This window comes from Sinohyriopsis cumingii, chromosome 4, assembly GCF_028554795.1.
Source record: "Sinohyriopsis cumingii isolate HCF-2022 chromosome 4, ASM2855479v2, whole genome shotgun sequence".
Classification (NCBI taxonomy): domain Eukaryota; kingdom Metazoa; phylum Mollusca; class Bivalvia; order Unionida; family Unionidae; genus Sinohyriopsis; species Sinohyriopsis cumingii.
In genome coordinates, this window is record NC_142964.1 from 70,669,284 (window position 1) to 70,692,707 (window position 23,424).

A 23,424-nucleotide genomic window follows, 5' to 3' on the forward strand; every position below is an offset into this window, starting at 1 on the left:
CTAACAACTTACACCCACTTGACCTTATAAATGATCCTATAAAATACAAAATATTTTACATTCAAGATATATTTACAATGCAGTTACGAAGTTTAATGCAGTGCCTGAGTCTAGTGATGAAATAGGTTGAAAATATTTTTTTCAATGTCAGTGACTTTTTCACAGGTAACCTGAAAGCTGAAGTTTCAGAATATAACTGATATTCATGGGGGGAGGATAATAAACAATTTGCATCAGTTTTCTACAGAATGAAATTGAATGGCAAAAGCAGAAAACAGAATGTTATATATTTATTTCTTCCATTATAAGTCAATGGGAAAAACCTTCAACCATTAGCCCAAGGGACAGGCCTTGTAAATTTGTGAAAATAGGGGTAGGGATGACTTATACCATAAAAAAAACTTCCTTAAATAAAAGCTTGTCAACATTTGAAAAATAAAAATTAAAAGGTGGAGGTCTTATCATGAAACACTTCTTTACTATGTAGGAATAAGTTTACATTATCTTTGAAAATGGATTCCACATTATGAAACTTTATCATTTAAAGGTTTTATGACCTCATTATCTGGATGTTGTGATGGTAGGCAATCACATTGGCAATAATTATAGGGAAAATTGTCTGTGCACAGGATTTAAATTCATCAAGAATTATGGTCAATTTAACTACTGTCCATTTCCTTTAATTGATTTAAAAATATATGGTCCCTCTGTTACAAAACTTTACTCGACTCCAATATTCTAATCAATCCTAAGGTTGTATTTGTCAATTCTGAGTAGTTCCATGTCTGGCATAACATATTGTACTCTGACTTGGGGAATAGTTTCCCTGCTTTTAAACCATACTGCATTCGTACATATCATACACACTCTAAGTCAAGTCAAACAGCAAACAACAAAATCCTGATCCGCTGTATCATAATGCACCTGCAGATCAGGTTCTATGTTTCTGTCCAAACAAACTGCATAGACCCAGATCTGCCAGTGTATTATGTGATGGCAAATCTGAGCCTGTGCAGTTTGCAGTTGTACTTCTCTATAAGTGAGTATATAAAGTACACTAATACTTCATTATAATGCTGTCCATGTGAGCCATAAAATATACTGCCTCATAGTGAATCTACCTTATAATGAAGTACATGGTACAGTACTCCCTCACTATAGTGCTGCCCTTGTGAGCCATAGTGTATACCTTTTTATAGTGAGACTGCCTGATAATGAAGTATATGTTACAGCACTTCCTCATCATAATGGTGTCCATGGGAGCCAAGGAGTATACTGCCTTATAGTGACACTGCCTTATAATGAAGCACATATGAAATTCCCTCATTGTAATACTGTCCATGTCAGATAATGTTACATAAAACTGCCTCCAAATGATTCCATTTTACCTGCATTCAGTTGCAAGGGCTTCCACTCAAACAAAATTACAAGAAAAACAATTTCTAAATGCACATATCTTCGAATAATGACCAAAACATACAAGGCTTACCTGCAATCCACTGAAACCTGTGAGAACAGTTTGTGTTCACAAGATTGTCATACTACCTCTGGCTCCAAGTCAAAAAGAACAATATCTCTAAAAAAAATCCCAGCAGGAAAATGATTTGTGGACAATTTGTTGACATATGAATCTTCAGATGATGAAAGTAACAATTCTCAAATTTCATGGTGATCCACTCAGTCTGTGAGACTAGTTATACTCAAAAATTATATCATTCACTGCATTCAGCTGAACTTTAAGATGAGCAATAACTCTTACACAAACTGCAGGCACAGTGATTTGATGATATGCACATCATACAATGCATTCAGCTGAACATGAAGATGAGCAATAACTCTTACATAAACTGCAGGCACAGTGATTTGGTGATATGCACATCATACACTGCATTCAGCTGAACATTAAGATGAGCAATAACTCTTACACAAACTGCAGGCACAGTGATTTGATGATATGCACATCATACACTGCATTCAGCTGAACATGAAGATGAGCAATAACTCTTACATAAACTGCAGGCACAGTGATTTGATGATATGCACATCATACACTGCATTCAGCTGAACATGAAGATGAGCAATAACTCTTACACAAACTGTAGGCACAGTGATTTGATGATATGCACATCATACACTGCATTCAGCTGAACATGAAGATGAGCAATAACTCTTACACAAACTGTAGGCACAGTGATTTGATGATATGCACATCATACACTGCATTCAGCTGAACATGAAGATGAGCAATAACTCTTACACAAACTGTAGGCACAGTGATTTGATGATATGCACATCATACACTGCATTCAGCTGAACATGAAGATGAGCAATAACTCTTACATAAACTGCAGGCACAGTGATTTGATGATATGCACATCATACACTGCATTCAGCTGAACATGAAGATGAGCAATAACTCTTACACAAACTGTAGGCACAGTGATTTGATGATATGCACATCATACACTGCATTCAGCTGAACATGAAGATGAGCAATAACTCTTACACAAACTGCAGGCACAGTGATTTGATGATATGCACATCATACACTGCATTCAGCTGAACATGAAGATGAGCAATAACTCTTACACAAACTGCAGGCACAGTGATTTGATGATATGCACATCATACAATGCATTCAGCTGAACATGAAGATGAGCAATAACTCTTACATAAACTGCAGGCACAGTGATTTGGTGATATGCACATCATACACTGCATTCAGCTGAACATGAAGATGAGCAATAACTCTTACACAAATTGCAGGCACAGTGATTTGATGATATGCACAGCTTCAGGTGATGTAATAATATCAACCATTTTTCATGGCAATCCATAAAAATGCGGTGCTAAAGTGATTTGTTAATATGCACCGTTTCAGATGATGAACATAATGTTTACCAAGTTTCATGGCAATTCATCAAAAACTGGGGGACTAGTTGCACTAACAAGATCGTATCATATACCATATATGCTTGCTTATAAGTTGAGTCAAACTGCAGACAACAAAGATCCTGATCTGCAGTAGCATAATGCACCTGCAGACCAGGTTATATGTTGTTTATTTTACTGATTACTCATAACAAACTGCAGAGACCCAAATCTGCTGGTGCATTATGTGCCATCAGTCTGGGTCTGTACAGTTTGCAGTTGGACCTGACTTATAAGCAAGTACAATACAGTACCCATTAAGCAACAAGATAAAAAGTACAATAACTTTTTTAAAAATTATACAAGCAAAGTGATTTGTCAATACAAATATCTTCAGGTGATGATCCTTACTAAGTTTGATGGCAATTCATCAAAAAATGTAGAACTCATTGAGCTAACAAGATTCTGTGTCAATAGATAGATTGATGGATGGATGGATGAAGGGCGAAGGGATGGATGGACAGATGGATGGATGGATGGATGTATGGATGGACAGACATGAGAATTACAATGTATCCCTACCTATATAGATGTGAGGGTATTAAAACAAGTTGTAAATGAATATGTACATTTTATTTTCCCTAAAAAATCATCTTTCAAATCCACTTTAATTTGAGGAGAATCTAACACAATAATGTGCTGCCACTAATGAAGCATGGATGGGATTAAGGTTAAGTTGCCTAAGCTTAGATTTATCCATGTACAGGGTATACTACAGGGTAGATAAAGCATTCAAGACCCATTTCTCCACATACTCCTACAATCTAGCCTGACTACAAGTAAGCTTAGTATTATATATTTTAAATTGCCTTAAGTAAATAATGATTATAATCATACATATAAAAGATTTTATAACATATGAAATAGGAGGTGCACATTTATTGAAATAATGCAAACACATCCATCTGGAAACAACAACTTCAAGAATTAAACAATCAGAACAATAATGCTGAAAGATGTTTTAAGGAAAACAGTTGTTAATTTTTTTATATATTACATGTCAATGAAGATAATATACAAAAGCTGAACACCCCAAAATGATGAAAGTCAAAGTATTTTGAGTTCTGATGTGGTATAAAACCAAGATATGAAGACCAAATTTTCATCTGTAAATCTACTTTCAATAAACCAGTAGCAGTGCTTATTAACACATATGTCAGACCATTGTCCAAAAGGTTTCATCATACTTTTGCACCTTACACCCACTAAATAAAACCACAATACTGTTAAATATTGGATGAAAATGATTGTTTTAAATTTTATTTATATATATTCAGACTAAACTTATTTATCTCCATGCCAAGACTTTCAATTGTTCTGACCAAAGGTGATAGTCTTTCCTAATGTTGATCACCCTGCTTTAACATGCATTGATCATACATATCAATCCTTTCGGTGCTTCTGTTTTCAAATAAGTGAATCAGTCTGTGCATAAAGTAGTCAGCAGCAATTGATAAATTGCTAAGCAGCCACTTAGCAAACTGGGTCTTTCCATAGTGTTCACCCTATTCATCAAGAGTACTGTACTGCAGATGGTATATGATATGACCATCTAGTGACCTATTCCCTACTAGTGACCCTGAATGGTATGACCATCTAATGACCTTTTCCCTACTAGTGACCCTGAATGATATGACCATCTAGTGACCTATTCCCTACTAGTGACCCTGAATGGTGTGACCATCTAATGACCTTTTCCCCACTAGTGACCCTGAATGATATGACCATCTAGTGACCTATTCACTACTAGTGACCCTGAATGGTGTGACCATCTAGTGACCTTTTCCATACTAGTGACCCTGAATGATATGACCTTCTAGTGACCTTTTCCATACTAGTGACCCTGAATGATATGAACTTCTAATGGCCTTTTCTCTACTAGTGACCCTTAATGATATGACCATCTAGTGGCCTTTTCAATACTAGTGACCCTGAATATGACCATCTAGTGACCTTTTCAATACTAGTGACCATGAATGATATGACCATAAAGTGACCTTTTCCCTACTAGTAACCCTTAATGATATGACCATCTAAAGACCTATTCCATACTAGTGACCCTGAATGATATGACCATCTAGTGATCTCTTCAATACTAGTGACCCTGACTGATATGACCATCTAGTGACCTTTTCCATACTAGTGACCCTGAATGATATGACCATGTAGTGACATTTTCCATACTAGTGACCCTTAATGATATGACCATCTAGTGACGTTTTCCCTACCAGTAACCCTGAATTATATGACCACCTAGTGACCTTTTCTATACTAGTGACCCTGGATGATATAACCATCTATTGACCTTTTCCCTACTAGTAACCCTTAATGATATGACCATCTAGTGACCTATTCCCTACTAGTAACCCTGAATGATATGACCATCTAGTGATCTTTTCCATACTAGTGACCCTGAATGATATGACCATCTAGTGACCTTTTCCATACTAGTGACCCTGAATGATTTGAACATCTAGTGACCTTTTCCCTACTAGTGACCCTGAATGATATGACCATCTAGTGACCTTTTCTCTGCTAGTAACCCTGAATGATATGACCATCTAGTGACCTTTTCCGTACCAGTAACCCTGAAATAAATGACCATCTAGTGACCTTTTCCGTAGTACTGACCTTGAATGATATGACCATCTAGTAACCTTTTCCATCCTAGTGACCCTGAATGATATGACTATCTAGTGGCCTTTTCCCTACTAGTGACCCTGAATGATATGACCATCTAGTGATCTTTTCCATGCTAGTGACCCTTAATGATATGACCATCTAGTGACCTTAATCCCTGAGCTAGAGACTTCACTACTGTATGATAAACTGTGAACCTGACCATGGGAAGAGTTTCACTAAACCACCTGTAGGGGTTAAAAAAGTGAGAGAGAAGATAAACAGGCCACTGACTTGCCTTATAGTTTGTTGTGATCTTGATCTTGAAGCAAGGGGCATGACTGTGAATATGTCAAGATATATAGAACTAAAGAACATTAAGGCATCTTCATTGCTTCATAAATAATACCTTCACATGGATAGAGATCACTGATGTACATGTTCCCTTGCTGTAACTTTAAGCAGGGTGCATAGGTATTGAATGAGACACACTGTTTAATCATGACATATAACTGGTCTTAGTTTCATCCAATATCTTCAGTGATTCAAATGTTATATTCTAGACAATTATACAAGTCAAAGAATTATACTTTCCATCGTGGGGACCTTGACTTTAAGGCAGGGGGCATGGCATTGGTATGTGACATGAAATCTAGGCATGATATATAACTGAGCCAAGTTTCATTAATATTATTTCAGCAGGTTATCAGTTAAAAAAGACTGGACAAGGACGCAAGTCACATAAATACATTTTCCCAAGCTGTGATTTTGACCTTGAGGTAGGGATACTGGGTACTGAAAATGAACACTGTCTAATCAAGATAAATACTTGGGCCAAGTTTCATGAAAATCTCTCCAACTATTATGAAGGTACGGGTTGAGCAAGCAAAGGTTGATGGTCTGACAGACAGATGGACAATGCCTTAGTGTAATATACCCAGATTAAGATGGATATATAAATAACACTCGTACCACATTCAGGCATTACAATGGATGAATCTGCTCATGGTCACCAAGACGTATGTTTAGTTTTAATCTATATATCTGGAATGGTGCCGGATTACCATTTTGAGTGGAAACAGAAACAACAGTCTTGACAATGAGACGCAGAAGGCTGGTTTGAAAACTTTAAATATTTGAAAGCCTTGAATTATTTTTATAAATTTTAGAAATACTGTGCTTTTACAAAGCATAGCTGTGTGAAGGTGAAAACAGCATAGTGGGCCTACTGATTCAAAGCATGAGTATCCAAAAGCAAATAAATTCTATTTCCTTTCCATAAACTTAATCAACTATATTCACTCATGTATAGTTCACATCCCATTAAGGAAAACAAAAATCTCGATAGCCAGCATATCAGGGACTATACAGAACTTTCAATTTATGAGGCTGAAAAAAAATAGCCATGTGTCTGGTGTCCCAACCATCTCTGTAACATAAACACACTGTGGAATACCAAAAATTACTGTCAAAGGGATTAAGAACATTCATAGTATGTTCAGCAAACTTGATTTCTCTTCCAAGGACTGGTCTTTTATTAAGTGATAAACAAAAAAAAGTAAACCAGAAACACAATAATTTTGTTGCCCCGATTATATTGATCTGCCACTGTATACCTTCTACACTGGTTATTACAGCATGTATACTAGCCAACTTTAATCCAAAGATTCTGAAATTTTGTGAGACAGTCTAATTACACCTTCCAAACCTTAACTACAGGGTCTACTAAACTTACTCTTCCTTCTAGGATAAATTAGAAAAGCAGGTTTTAAGTACTAATGGGCCCTACTTGCTACAATACTGTGAGCAGGTTTTGAGTACTAATGGGCCCTACTTGCTACAATACTGTGAGCAGGTTTTGAGTACTAATGGGCTCTACTTGCTACAATACTGTGAACAGGTTTTGAATACTAATGGGCCCTACTTGCCACATACTGTGAGCAGGCTTTGTGTATTAATGGGCCCTACTTGCCACATACTGTGAGCAGGCTCTAAGTACTAATGGGCCGTAGTTGCTACATACTATGAGCAGATTTGCATTAGTGTAGTATGTGGTAGAAGAGCTGTAGTATTTACTGTAAATCAAACAATTTTAGTCAGTTTGATGAAAAACTATATTCCCAAAAATATTTTTCACTATAAATAAAATAAAAAAAATGTTAAGCAACATTTACTCACAAAAACTTTGATGATGCTAGTGTGATAAATTTACTACATTTGCAGAAACCTGAAGACACTAAAATATAATGATTTACAGTAAAGAGAGCAGACATACACCATTATATTTTGTCTAGTCCCACAAGCTGGCTGTCAAAACAGTTTGACACTTCAAATTGCTGTTATGACATACAACTGCACTACTTCAAGAAAACATCATGCTGTCTGTGCATTCAATCTCAGTTAAATATGAACTGCTAATCAAATGGAACAGAAAATTTTATGAACCTCATATTACCATATGCTTTTGAAAATTCACAAAATGCTGAAGTGGACAAAATTAAAATTTAAGTTATTGAAAAGTCAATTATTTGGACCTATACATGACATATGGTCTTATGGAGTGCACTCCCCTTGATATACATTTATTATTGGCATAAAATTTTAAGTTATCTGCAAACCATACATAAAATAAAATCTGTGTCTCCTGATGGGTTTACTTGCATCCTGTTGATGTATCAGCTTCCATTCACAAGCTCTCAACAGTGATGGAAACTAAGAACTTTTTGTTTTTCTAGTGACTATAGCACAGTTGCACATCAAAGCAGCTACATGAACTATCATGACAACAACCAGCTTGTTGGTCTACATTTAACCATACCTAGATGATACTGCCAGATGGCATTATTATACATAGTCCGACTGGTGCCTGGGTTGTAAACAGATTACAAATAACGTAAATTGGGGGATTAAAAACAGTCAGTGTGCGTACCTACTTTATATGAACTATTCCAAGCATGAAGATTCTTGTAAAATGAAAATATTAAGCATTATGATGTCTCATATTTAGTAGTTACTTTATTTAAAGCCAGTTTCTTGTGTTCTTTGTTTCAATCATTTCTCATTTTCAAAAATACTTTATCAGAATTAAAATCATGACAATATGTTTTACATCATTACATGCCAGGAATGATGTTTATGCTTGGGACAGCTCATACCTGCAAGAATGCACTTTAACAAAAAAGAATAATAATTGTTACAAAAAATATATTATCAAATGTTTAATGTCAGTTATAAAGAGTAAGTGACATATGTGAACCTTTAGTCTGAATTTCAAACAATCCAGAAACAGACCTTTTCACCTTGTCAATGTGCATACCTATTTGTCCATTCTGAGTAATATTTCCAAATCTGGAGTTGCATTACTCAAAATGTTCAGTCATGTTTTATGGCAGAGTGACCAGGAATAATTAGATAACAAATGACACACAGTCTGGCTTGAGACTGATTATTGGTCAATAAGAATTATGAATAAATAATACTCTACTGACCACTGGTGAAACATAGGAGGTACTTGAAAATTCATCAGTATGTTTTTTTCTGGTTAACATATGGACAAAACATATGAAAATTGTTTTAAAAACGTGTTATCAGCATGCATATTCAAAAGCAGAAATATAAACATGGTCAGTAAATCTAATTAAACCATGGTGCTTTTTCAAAGATAAAAACTGGTTTTAAAAATTTAAAAACTAGTTATGCAGATGAAATTTACAACAGGCAGATTTTTTTTACTGTTGACAAGTAACCATTTTAATCTCCACTAAGGTTTGTATTCAGCCCACAATTTACTTGTATGAAACATATGACATCTTTCTAGGTATGATCAAGAGGGGTCCCTTAATTAATCCATGTGTGTGGGGGGTTGGTTCCTGAAATTCTAATTACTCTTGCTGGACATGTCGTGGCAATATATTTGGGACAATCTGTAGAAAAATCCACTTTCAAAATTGAGGTAAATAAAGCTTTATACAAATGTGTATTTTAAATTTACATAATTTGATTTTCATTTAAGCCTTTTGAATCAACTATGAATCCAATTTTAGCAGAATCATACTCCACCACATTTAACAAAAAAGCAGCTTAATAAAGACACCTCGACTCTTAGAATAGACTTAGAAACAATTCGGATTTGAACAATTTCGATCCGATATTTTTTCCATTAGAAAGTGAATACAGACTACAAACAAGAGTGTTAAGTTGCATACAGATCATTGAATTTTTTTTCAATAGCTCAAGTTTGTATGTACTAGTGTTACATCCAAAGAAAAAAAACCGAAACTCTCTTATTCAGAGCCTACTGAAATAAGTTTGCATGTGTGCCAGCACAGAGACCTAAGTAAACTTCAATAGCCAATGTATGGTTTAATTAACCTATACATTTTCTGGCAATAAAAGGCCCACATTTTTCTTACCATAAAGGTGAGTATAAAGTAACTAAACAAACTTTCTCTGATACTTAACAAAATTTGAAATTATGAATATCTTCAATTAAAAGCCATTTGAGGTATTGCAAGACTTCATTTGGACTTGTTGCTCCCCATATTCCAAACAACCTGCCCAATGAGATTCTTTGTACAAATTCTTATGGAATTTTCTGCTGGGTGTTGCAGACATGGTAACAAGTGACTTGTAAGTGTGGCTTATGCAAATCACTTTTTGCTTTAACATTTCTTTTCAATCCTCTAGCTTTGCTCTGCATATGAGATTTTGGTTATAATTTAACTATTGCATTGAGATTTTAGTTGTAATTTTTACTACTGCATTGAGATTTTGGTTGTAATTAATTTTACTACTGCATTGAGATTTTGGTTGTAATTAATTTTACTACTGCATTGAGATTTTGGTTGTAATTTTTACTACTGCATTGAGATTTTGGTTGTAATTTTTACTACTGCTAACAGCACTTGCAACTTGCTTCTAACTTAGTTTTGCTCTGCATTGAGATTTTGGTTCTAATTTTACTGTTGCTAACAATACTTGCAGCCTTTTTCTAACTTAGTTTTGCTCTGCATTGAGAATTTGGTTGTAATATTGTTTGAGATTTGGATTGTAGTTTTACTACTGCTAACAGTGGGTTGTATTCACAGATATCACGATTGTGTATGCAAATACACAATGCAATGTGCATGCATCTTGCACCACCATTTTGAGTCCCTAGCAAACTTCTGTCACCATCAGTCATCATGAATATTCAAGATAAAAATCTGATCAAATTGTCCATAAGGATATTTTCTTCATTGAAATAATATATACATTATACCTGAAATTAATTGCACAAAAGTAAAATTAAAGCTAGAAGTTCCCTGGCTTATATCAAAAGACAGAATACTGAAGCTGAACCGTAATCGTGCATATTGCTATCAAATGGAAATGCAGTTATTTTTTTACAAATAGACAATATTTATATTTTTAAAAAAATATTTTGTACAATGTTCCTAAGATTGTCACCCTGAAAGAGTATTTTTGGACAATGATCTTTAGGATATAATATCAATTATGGGATTAAAATTTCATAGCAATTGTATTATGCCAGAACTTTCATGTGCAAATACTTTTTGGGAAAATAAGTGCTTGTGCCAAAGACAGCTGCCAAACCAATTTTAATTAGTATGGTCAAATATTGTATTTGTGGTGGAGATAATGGATGCACAATGATACTGAATGAAAGCAAGAACTATGCAAGGAAGTTTCATCTTCAGTTTATTAAAATGAAACATGTTCCTAACAGAACATAACTTTGTGCTGAATGTCAAAACCGAGTTTCTTGAAATGCTTTTAGAAATATGAAATTATCTAATAAAGATTGGCATTTTAATCTGAATGATAACCAAATGATTTACTTCAGCCAATGAAAATTGAAAATCATTATGTTTCTAATTGTTTGTGTATCCATTAGTTTGATAGATCTATATGTTTATGAAAAATATAACAAAGATGGTTGAAATTTAAATGTTTTACTAGAAGAAAAAAGGGGAAAAGTCATGCATTTGGTCTTGTGTGGTTGATGTTTACAACAGAATGAGATGTATTAAGATATCCTGACAAACAAAATGAGATGTATTAAGATATCCTGACACACAGAATGAGATGTATTAAGATATCCTGACAAACAAAATGAGATGTATTAAGATATCCTGACACACAGAATGAGATGTATTAAGATATCCTGACACACAGAATGAGATGTATTAAGATATCCTGACAAACAAAATGAGATGTATTAAGATATCCTGACAAACAAAATGAGATGTATTAAGAAATCCTGACACACAGAATGAGAATGTATTAAGATATCCTGACACAAAGAATGAGATGTATTAAGATATCCTGACAAACAAAATGAGATGTACATGTATTAAGATATCCTGACAAACAAAATGAGATGTATTAAGATATCCTGACACACAGAATGAGAATGTATTAAGATATCCTGACACAAAAAATGAGATGTATTAAGATATCCTGACAAACAAAATGAGATGTACATGTATTAAGATATCCTGACAAACAAAATGAGATGTATTAAGATATCCTGACACAGAGAATGAGACGTCCCTTCGTAATTATATGGTAAGAACAATTTTGTTAGGTGCCAGTTTGCATGACTAGGAAATCAAAATGGTGGGTATGAAAGTACACAAGTTTTGTGATGACACATGAAAACAACGAGTACATGTAGCCTGTTTCTTAGTTTTGCTCTACACTGAGATTTAGCTTGTAATTTTACTGCTGCTAACAGTACATGCAATCTGTTTCTTAGTTTGGTTCTGCATTGAGATTTTGGTTGTAATTTTACTGCTGCTAACAGTACATGCAACCTGTTTCTTAGTTTGGCTCTGCATTGAGATTTTGGTTGTAATTTTACTGCTGCTAACAGTACATACAACATGTTTCTAACTTAGCTTTGAGTTTATTATATATTATTGTATTCACCTACCTTCCAATGATTTTAAAAATTAAAAGCCTCAATAATATAAAAAATGTACAAAACTTCATCATTTCATTTATTATTTTATAATTTCTAACCTGACTGTCACCAGTTTGTGTTTCTTACTAATAGGGTGTCCAAATTTGTCTAATTTTTCAGACAATGGGAGTGATGTAGTTCATCGTCTTTAATCAGCTCAGAATAATTATGCCATTTTCCAAAACTATGAGACTTACATCCTACTGAACTCCTGTACATAAGGAACAATATCTGTCATATTCCTGGATAGTGTTGTGGGAGTTTTGGGGAATCATAATGTGTGTTTTGAGATCCCAAAAGGGGGGGGCGGTCAGTACATATGACCTAAACAAGTGACATTGTACAATTAAGAATATATTATATTTTATATAATCCTCTTACAAAATTAATGGAAATTCAAATTTGATACAACACTTAACACTGCCCAATATCATCACACACACACACACACACACACACACACACGATTACACTCACTATTAAAATAAATATACCAGGTGTCTGTCTTTAAAAACCTTTGGACAATGGAATATTTTCTTAATCAGATACAGTCCTTGATGCTGGTGGTAGTGCAGGTGGGGTGTGTGGTGAGTCTGAAGGTACCAGTAATCTAAAGTCATTTTTTGTTCATCTTGGTACTCATTTGACACTGGATGGTACTGTAGTTCAAACTTCCTCAATGATCTTGTTCACTTCTCTCAGCAAAGAAAATTATATTTCTGCATCTATACTGCTGTCAGGGAGTGGCCAACATGCTAAGTGGTGTTGCTATGTCAATAGATATTATACACTCCAGAATAACTAATGTCAATATGGTGCTTGCAGTATGTGGAAAAGTTAAAATGCACCCCTTGCTGCTTCACTTCACAAAGTCAAACCTCATCAAAGAGTTCTGAAATTTAGTTTTGCTGGACTTTCCTTGCCTTGCAGATGACTTAGCTTTTCTTAAATCACAGCTACATTTCAACATTTGTTTTGCACCTTTTATATGGAGTAAAATGTGATTGCAAACAATCATTACCACTGATCCCAAACATGCCAGTAATCTTTAATAATGATGGCTTAAACATTTGCACTCAAAGCAATAATGGGTTATAACTTTTGTTCTTCAACATGCATCTCTATAACTGTACCCAACTCAAATAAATTGAACTGTTCGACTTAATGTAATTTACCTATGTAAATTAGCCTAATGGGCTCTCAAGCAGTAATGTTCAAAGGACTTGACACATCATAATCCTAGCTTTTCACAGCCAATTAAGTAATCTGTGAAATGGTGGCTGCTTATCTCTGAGCATCTTGCCTTTTAACTGACTCCTTGATAATCAGCTCTATAAACTGCCCAATGGATAGGTTTATTTGGTCTCTAAGCATGACTGTTTACTGTTTATCAAGGCTACATGCTTCAGACATGCATATTTTGTAGTTTAAAAAAAGTTTTGTTTCTTTTTTTAAAGATAATTGCAATGTTTTTGGGTAGATGACCATGTTATAACAGATATGATGAGTTAAACCACTTTCCCTTTTTTTGTTCAAGTTTTGTGAGAGATATTAAAACTAGATGTTGGAAATATTGAAAACAGACAACAAAAGTTTTACTGTCTATTATGCATTGTCCTAGAAACATCACCCTTACCTACAAACTACAAATGACTTTTCCAGGAACCAAAATAGGACAGTGTAAGGCTCATTATTACAATGAAATTTCTGTTTTGTTTTACATGCAAGAAGCATGACATTGACAGAGACAACTAGCAACAATCAGGTTAGAAATTATATATTAATGAAATAAATGACTAAGTTTTGTGCAATTTTTAAATACCTGATATTTGTCATTCTTAAAATCACAAGGGAGTACAAACTGAAATGGGGGAGGTGTTAGGTGAATACTATAGTTTGCATCTTCATTTAATTGAGTTCTAAGTCCTTTTATAGTCTTTAAAATTCTGTTGAGTTGGTATTTTAAGCCTGAACATCTTTCAGTGGCCAGCATTGTCTGCATGATATGTTGCTTCAACCTAATTAGGGTTTTGTAACTTTCTGTAATTTTATTATCACATTTCCATGACCCTGAACTTTTATTTTGTCAACAACAACCATACAAAATAGTTAGGTATGTATGCTGATACGGTATGTATTTGTCTGTATATTTTACTTGTATTGATATGAGTATGTAATTATCCATGTATTGTCTGTATTTGGTTTTTTTATACAATATCATTATATGTATCTGAAAATAATGTTTTTTGGTTTGCATACATTGCTGTTTAAATAGGCTTGTTATGTATCACTGTACAGTATGTTATGTATCACCATACAATATGTTATGTATCACCATATATTATGTTATCTATCACTGTACAATATTTTATGCATCATTGTACAGTATGTTATGTATTACTCTACAATATGTTATGCATCACCATACAGTATGCTACTGATCACTGTATAATATATTAGGTATCACAGTACAGTATGTTATGCATCACTGTAGTATGCTATGTATCACAATATAGTATTTTATGTATCAATGTATGGTATCTTATGTATAATTTTATAGTATGTTATGTATCACTGTATGGTATGGTATATATCATGGTATGGTATATTATCATGGTATAGTATATTATGTATCACTACACTGTATATTATGTATCATTTTATGGTATCTTATGCATTTGGTTGACCTCTGGAACTCCCAGTCCCCTTAGTTTCCGTAACCTATTATATAAAGCACTGCATTTCAAGTAAAGGAATGTTATCATTAAAAATGATATATTCCAAATGAAGTTTTTCACTTTCATCAGTGTGAAAGCTGTAATTGACTGGTGAATCAAAAAGTCAACAGAACATGACCTCATACTGGTGTGTCTCAGATCTTTCTTGCATCAGAAATCTGGATTTTAATCAGACTGACTACATGTACTACTGGAAAATCAACAAGAAAAGACAAAATGCCTACAGATTTTTGCTGAAGGATTCCAAACAGGGTCACTCAAAAATTAAAAATTACTACATGCCAAAACAAAGAAAGAAAAACTATATACCAAAGTTAAATATGGTTTCTAGTTAAATTGAGCCAATACTCTAGGTAGATCAAGACCATAAAAAAAGAATACTATAAGACACAATCAAATAGGATGGCTAATACTATATTAGTCAGACCTAACCATGAATTAATACCATATTACCAAAATAACCCTGCACATTGATGTACATAATCTGACAGAAGCAAACCCTGATGAAAAAAACATAAGACTATTAATAGGAGACAACTCTTACAAAATTAGTTAAGAATTTGTTCCAAGGATAGTTTGAATGTTCCACAATAATGTTATCATTTATACATAATTATGTGAAATAAAACACAGTGCACTTAAGTTACTATTTTCATCATAACAGAAATCTAGGATGGTGATTAGATGCAAATATGCTGAGCAAATTCCAATGTCTTGTCATGAAATTTAGCGCATATTAGTTCAATAAGCAGTTGTAGGCCAAACTGGGGTCGTAACTCACTGATGTGCAAATCAAACTTGACCTAGGTCTTCTCTAAAGTAACTCTCATAAAAAAGCAATTTTCTCTCAATCCATTAAGTCCTTCAAAAGTTGAGTGGAGAAATTTCACAAAGCAAAAGCAAAGCTGAAAATTAAACATGTGTCAAAGCTCATCACAATCTGATGAGAAGTTTGAAATGGAAACTGCTCTAAGTGTTCTTATCATTAAACCAAATCATGTTCAATCCGTGATGACCTTTAAATTGCATTACTGAGCCTAATGAAATTCTTGACATATGGAAAATGTGATCTGTGCAATTTGTGACAATTACATTTGTGACATCTTCTCCATAAATATTATGGGGGAATAGAAAAGCTGGAAAACTTATATAATATAGGATATATTGAAATAAGTTACTTTTAGCATGGGTTTGCTTATGTCAGAACATACACTGTTCATTCCTGGCTAGGTCAATAGACTTACGAATATTTGTTCTTGGGGTGGGCCGCCACTGACGCGGTGTGTTAAAATTAGGATGCAGTTTCTTCTCAATTAGCGACTTAATTGAAAACTGAAAGTTGACTTCATCTGGAATAAAGATGGATGCTTATTCCTTTACTCTGATAAAAAACTGCAACATAATACACCCCCCTCTGCCCCCACAAAATTTGAACTATGTGGACAACCTATCACTACCATATATAATCACTTGTAAGTTGAGTCCAGATGAAGCTTGCAGTTGGATCTGACTTACATGTATAGATAGATGGTAGCTAGTTGTATTTAATAAATTCCACTAACACCCCACTCTTCCCATGCACTTAGTGCATTCAAAGTACTGGTACTTATTATGTTGTTCTTGCTGTTGTCATTCTGCCACTACTTCAGTTCCTATATTCTATTAGTGATGGTTGATGTACTTTTATCTTGCTATAGTAAACAGCATGCTTCATTTACTTGTATACCATGCTACCACATATACTAATCTGGATTCCTGGAATAAAAAAGCCATTATTTTCAAAATTAATGTGCAATAAAAGTTATGGAATGTAAATATATACTGACATTTAGTCATTTCAACCTTGATTCCTATGTATATGAAAAAATAGATCTTTAGAAGGGCTTTAAGAAGTAGGATTGACAAAGTCAGGGTTGTGAAAGGAACATACCATTTTCCTTCCGATGCCCTGAGGCACTCAGCGTACGTTTCTGAGTGGTCAGCGTATGAGAATCAGGCCTCCAGTCATTATTTTGATTAATTCCATTGCGAGCTAATATTCTGTTCCTTTCCACTTCTGTTTCCAACAGTGATGAAAGGTTGCGATATTCTGAGTCCTGTGCCATCACATTTACACCCATGTTTCTGTGATTTGTCCCTCCAAGTGGCTTACGAACAAACTTGTTACGCTTGAAACAAAGAACAAGTTTGTTGATTAAAATATGATGAATGAAAAATAATGATATCATCACTGATATTCAGTCCAGTATAAAACTGTTGGCTGATAATACGTCACTGTCAGTTATTATTGAGGACCCAACCCTGGCTGCTGGTGTTTTGAATTAAGACCTACTTAAAATCAATTTTGAAGGCTAATCAATAGTTAGCTGATTTTAATCCAAACAAAACTGAATCAATGAACACATCTAGAAAATCTCAAAGGGAGCGACACCCACAACCTTTAATGAATGACACGGTTATCATAATGTCCCTTCTCTTAAACACTTGGGTTTAACTTTAGACGCATCCTTACCCTGTCATATACTTATACAGGAAATAATTACAAAAGCATGGAAAAGGTTGGATATATAGAATGAAGTTTGAAATCCAAATAATAGAAAATCAACAGAACTTCTTTATTTCGCCTTAATAGGACCTCTTTTGGACTATGGGATAAGATCTGGGATGAAAGTGCACCCAGTATGCAAGAGATGACATTTAAAAAAATACAAACTGAAGTGGTATACCTATTTGTAGGGCAACAAGTTCTACAATTTTGAAGGAAGTGAAATGGAAAAGATCTTCAAAAAGGAGCTCTGAACAAAGAATTATAACTTTATTAAAATCGTATCATGGAATGGCTCCAGGATGCATGCAGGCTTTGAGTCTGCAAAGTGTCCAGGAGGTAAGTAAAGGACAACTTTGTGATGGTACAAACCTACAAACATCCTCTGCAAAGACAAGTCTATAACAAAAATTATTTTTCCCCAATGTCTGAATCTTCTCTCTGTGGAAATCTGAAACAGCCGTTCGCCATACAATTTTAAATTACACCTAAATATAGATCTAGAAAAAGTCAATGGCCTCTATATTACCCATTTGCAAGCTAGCCACAAACTCTGGTGAAGGTACATGCTTGAGAACTGACATATTTGTGCAAAAACCATTTTCCTAGCAAAATTGACTTTTACCTTTGATGTTTTGACCCCCAAATCAATAGACTTCTACTTCCCTCCAAGTGCAAGCCAGCCATGACATTTAGTCCAGGTCTGTCATGCAGAAGAAAATTTATTGTGTAGAAAAGCATTTAATTTTTTTTCAGTTAGAGTGCTACCCTATGAGACAATTCTTTATAGGTGAACTTGATGAAAAACCTTTATGATTAAGTATCTTGTACATTTTTGAGGAAATGCATTTTATATAGCAAATTTTGACCATAGGTATCATGCTGATGTGCAATTCAACCCAACTATTTCTACATGTACAATTGTTACTTCAGTCCCAGTGGCCTTGACCTCAGACAATCTGACCCCAAAATCGACAGGTTTCTTCCTCACCCCAAGTGCAAGTCATCCACAAAGTTTGGCCCAGGTCTGTAGTACAGAACTAATGTTATTACATTGAATCCATTTTTATATTTTAAGTCACAGTCACCTTGATCTTCAACCTTTTGACCCAAAAATTTAAAGGATGGCTGGATAGATGGACAGAGAGATGGATATGTTAACATGATACTCCACCTCATGGCAGGTGTATATAAACAGCTCATCAACATTACAGAGGGTGCCAAGGAACATACATTTATCTTGTTTACCAAATGTTGTCATCTGATGTCAGACCATCACCTCCACTTATTAATTATTATCAGTGATTCTTATAATCTGGAACATTCAATAGTTTCTTTCTTTTAAAGTTTTAACTCCTTGGAAAACTTATTTTCACTCAACATGTGCAACATATTCTATGAAGTAATCAAAATACTCTGGACACAGTGGGTTTCAGCATGTGACTGAGCTCTCAAATATTTTCTGGCAATCTGTCTAATCACAATATCAATTTGTCAAAATATTTCTGATGTGGATTTCCAAATTTTCACTTGAAAATCCTCCAAGTGTTGTAATTGGCTGTAATGTCAAAAATACTACTATTCGCATACTTTACTTTCTTATTTGTTTGTACCCTCCAACTGATTCAAAACCATATGGCATCATCGATGTAACAAATGCACAAAACTTAGTCATTTCATACATCAGTTTGACTGTTGCCACTGGATCCCAAACACTGTCAAGATCGGTGTTTTCAAGCAACAGATATGATGTAGTTAATTGTCTTTAACAATCTCATTAATTCTGTACATTTTGGAGTTACATATCTTTGAACACATGTATACAAGAGTTTCTCCTTTTTTGTTTTATTTGTTTTAGAAATATTAAAACTGGACATTGCAAATATTTGATGTGGATCAAACAGTTTTCTACTGAAATAGACTATTCTAAAAACCAGAAAAGAGCAATGAGCAACCTGTCTGCTTATTTACATTGAGAGTTCCTGTTTAGTTTGATAAGTGAATAAGTTGACAGTTTAAGGACCTCCTGTCAAGAATCGGGTCAGGCATTATAAATTGATGAAGGAAATGACTAAGTTTGTGCATTTTTTATATCGTTGATGCTTTTCTCTTTAAAATCTGTAGCAGTGTTAAAAACAAACAGAAGTGTGTGAAAAACTATAATAAGTCATATCTCTTTTATCAAAAGAAAATATGATCAAACTGAACATACCTGGTACGATGGCACCGTCTTCTCGTTTAGACTGCTAAGGGTTCCTGCCTTGCCTTGCCATCGACCGCCTGCACTGTGACCGGGCTGGTGGGAATAATTAGCAGAGTTTTGTGAATTGAGCAGTCGAGACAAACTAGAGGACATTGGGAAGGTAGACTTGGCCAAGGGATTAGGTGGTGGATACAAGCTAATATTAGACGTGGATTGAGATGAGGCATAGCCACTAGTGCTGGAGTATTGTGCATTTGCGTTGGAAGAAAGAGAAGTGTATCTGCTGGTACTTTGTTGCGAAGTGCTAGAGACTAAAACCTGACTACAATCATGCAAAGTGCTGCTGTTAACATCACTGCAGTGTGTTAATTCACCACCATGCTCTGTCTGAAATTAGACCAGAAAGTGAAGGAAAAAGAAAATTAAGTATAAAAAAAGACAGGTGGTAGAAAAAGCAAAACAGATATAGTTAGACATGCATTTAAAATAGAGATCAATCCTAAATAATGTATTTTCCTGTTCTAGTATTTGCTCATCAAAAAGAAACAAACAGAAGAAATATGAAGCATGCATGTTTGGAAATTTTTTATTTGAAAGCAAATACTTGGACACACTCTGGCTGTCAAGCTATACCAGTTTGTGTTTATTTCATATTATTATATGCACTTCAACTTGATTACATAACTTGCAATATCTATTTTTAGCAACATGAAACTTACAATCCTGTGTATCCTGCATATTATAACAGGACAGTGTAATAAAATCAAATGTAGGTATTTAATTTAAAAAAATAAAAATAAATTCCATCATTCTGAATGCAAACAAATCATGCAGTATACTTGATGGAAACAAAACTTAAAAAAGCATAAGTTTTAAAAATGATATCTAATGTTAATAACCTATTTTGTGCAATTTGACAAAAGTTCTATGACACTTTATATTATTTGTTGTGAGTAAGTCAATTTTGTATATATATATATATATATATATATATATATATATATATATATATATATATATATATATATATATATATATGCACTAACAAAACTTCTTGATAAGGATTGTTACTCTGTGTAACTTATACAGGTACAGCACACCATCATTATAACACTATCCCTGGGAGCCACAGAATATATGGCATTGTAGTGAGACTGCCTTTTAATAATGAAGTACATGGTACAGAACTCCCTCATTATAATGCTGCCTATGGATGCCATACAGTATACATGGTGAGATTGCCTTATAATGTGAACATGGTACAGTATTATAATGCTGTCCATGAGAGACATAGAGTACACTACCTTATACTGAAAACAAATTAAACTGATGTACATGGTACAAATAAGTATACACCCAATCAATGGAACGGAATCCATGACCATACCCACCTTATAATAGGAATGGTATTATAATTTAATAGACCCTGATCTGCTGTCATCTAATTTGCCCTCAGATCAAGGTCTATGTTGTCTGACTACTACTAACAAACTGCATAGATATCTGCCAGTACATTATGTGACAGCAGCTCTGGGTCTTGAAGTTTACAGTTGGACTCAACTTATATGCAAGCATGTAAGGTAGCATTAATCACTGTCTAACAGTGTTATCCAAATTGCACATCTTTAACACCATTCTTGTCTTTATGGATACATGTATTGATTGTCATTGTTACATTGTGATTCATCTCAAGATACTCAGCTACTACCCACACACAAAAAATAACAGAAATTGAGGTATTGAGCAAAATATACAGTTATCATAATAGTTTATCAATTTCAGAAATGCAAGCAAACGATGCTGACCTTGTGTATATGTTATTTGCATTATTTACTATTCATCATAAGTGAAGCTGTGCATTATTTACTATTCATTGTAAGTGAAGCTGTGCATTATTTACTATTCATTGTAAGTGAAGCTGTGCATTATTTGCTATTCATTATAAGTAATTTATGCATTGTAAGTGAAGTTATGCATTATTTACTATTCATTATGGGGCCCCGAGTGGCCGAGTGGTCTAAAGTGCTCTCTGTTACAGATCACTGCCATCTCACCCGTCTGTATGGGTTTGAGTCTCGGATTCAGCCAATGTGGGTACGTGAGAAAGCTTACCAGTAGCTTCTCGTGGGCCAGTGGTTCTTTCCGGGGTTTTCCCGGTTCTTCCTCCACCATTAATACTGACTGCCATGTATAGCATATCGTGTGCTGAAAAATGGCATTAAACCCTACAACAACAACAACAACTATTCATTACAAGTGAAGTTGTGCATTATTCATTTCAAATGGAACAATTGTTTTACTAATAGCTGCATCTTAAATTTGATCCTAAATTGATCAAGAATCTATTAAACAAATGTTATTTGTGATAAAACTTCAGAACAATTCATTGTAATCAGCCATTTAATGTAAATAATTCAGGATTTACTTAAATGAAATTAATAAAGCATTTAATATAATTAATATAATTATCAAACCATTTCATGCTTTATTATATATAAGATACAAACAGTTTTATTTAGTTGCATTAGAATATTCACAGTTGCATTTAACCTTTCATGTATAATTCACCAGAAAGACTATTTAAACATTATCTGTCATTTTCAACAATGTCATATATATTACACTGTTTAAAAAGGTATAATGAAGTTAAAAAGAAGAATGAGGTTGCAAACACACCAAGCACTAGCAAAACACAAATATTACCTCCAGTATAAACAACGTTAAGTAAAAGCTTTGTTAAGGAAAGAAGGAAGAAATAACAAAAGTATGGATATTCATCTTACTCATTTGTCTTTATACCCTATATGACCCAGGTATCTGGTTACTTTCATGAACATTTGTCATAATAATGTATTGTATGACTCATTTGGTTACTTTCCATGATCATGTATCATAATACTACACTGTATGACCCTTGCATTTGGTTACTTTCCATGATCAAGTGTCATAATACTACACTGTATGGCCCTTGCATTTGGTTACTTTCCATGATCATGTGTCATAATACTACACTGTATGACCCTTGTATTTGGTTACTTTCCATGATCATGTGTCATAATACTACAATGTATGACCCTTGCATTTGGTTACTTTCATGATCATGTGTCATAATAATGCATTGTATGATTGATGTATTTGGTTACTTTCCATGATCATGTGTCATATTACTATGCTGTATGACCCATGTATTTGGTTACTTTCCATTATCATTTGTCATAATAATGCATTGTATGACCTATGTATTTGGTTACTTTGCATGATCATGTGTCATAATAATACACTGTATGACCCATGTATTGGTGTTGGAGGCAAGGAAACTAAAATATAATTTATGTGTGTCATTTGACATTTTAAGCCTTAATGGTATTAGGAAATGTAATGGAGTGACATCAAAGAATTGGTTGCTTGACATAACCGTGTT

The 23,424-nt window shown here is 34.1% G+C and overlaps 1 protein-coding gene across 6 annotated transcripts in view; it reads right to left on the reverse strand.

Annotated features, from left to right (window-relative positions):
• The window catches only part of LOC149801422 (tubulin polyglutamylase ttll6-like), a 156,081-nt gene that overhangs the window by 29,801 nt on the left and 102,856 nt on the right, over positions 1-23,424 (reverse strand). For 4 of the 6 annotated variants that reach the window (XM_089955530.1, XM_089955524.1, XM_089955529.1 and 1 more), the window contains 3 exons: positions 20,013-20,096; positions 17,186-17,423; positions 8,369-8,416 (listed from right to left, as the gene is read on the reverse strand). In XM_089955530.1, the coding sequence (XP_089811656.1) occupies positions 8,369-8,416; positions 17,186-17,423; positions 20,013-20,096 (370 nt within the window). Of the gene's footprint in view, positions 1-12; positions 37-8,368; positions 8,417-17,185; positions 17,424-20,012; positions 20,097-23,424 lie in introns of all 6 variants that reach the window. The other 2 variants (XM_089955527.1, XM_089955528.1) reach the window with 2 other exon arrangements.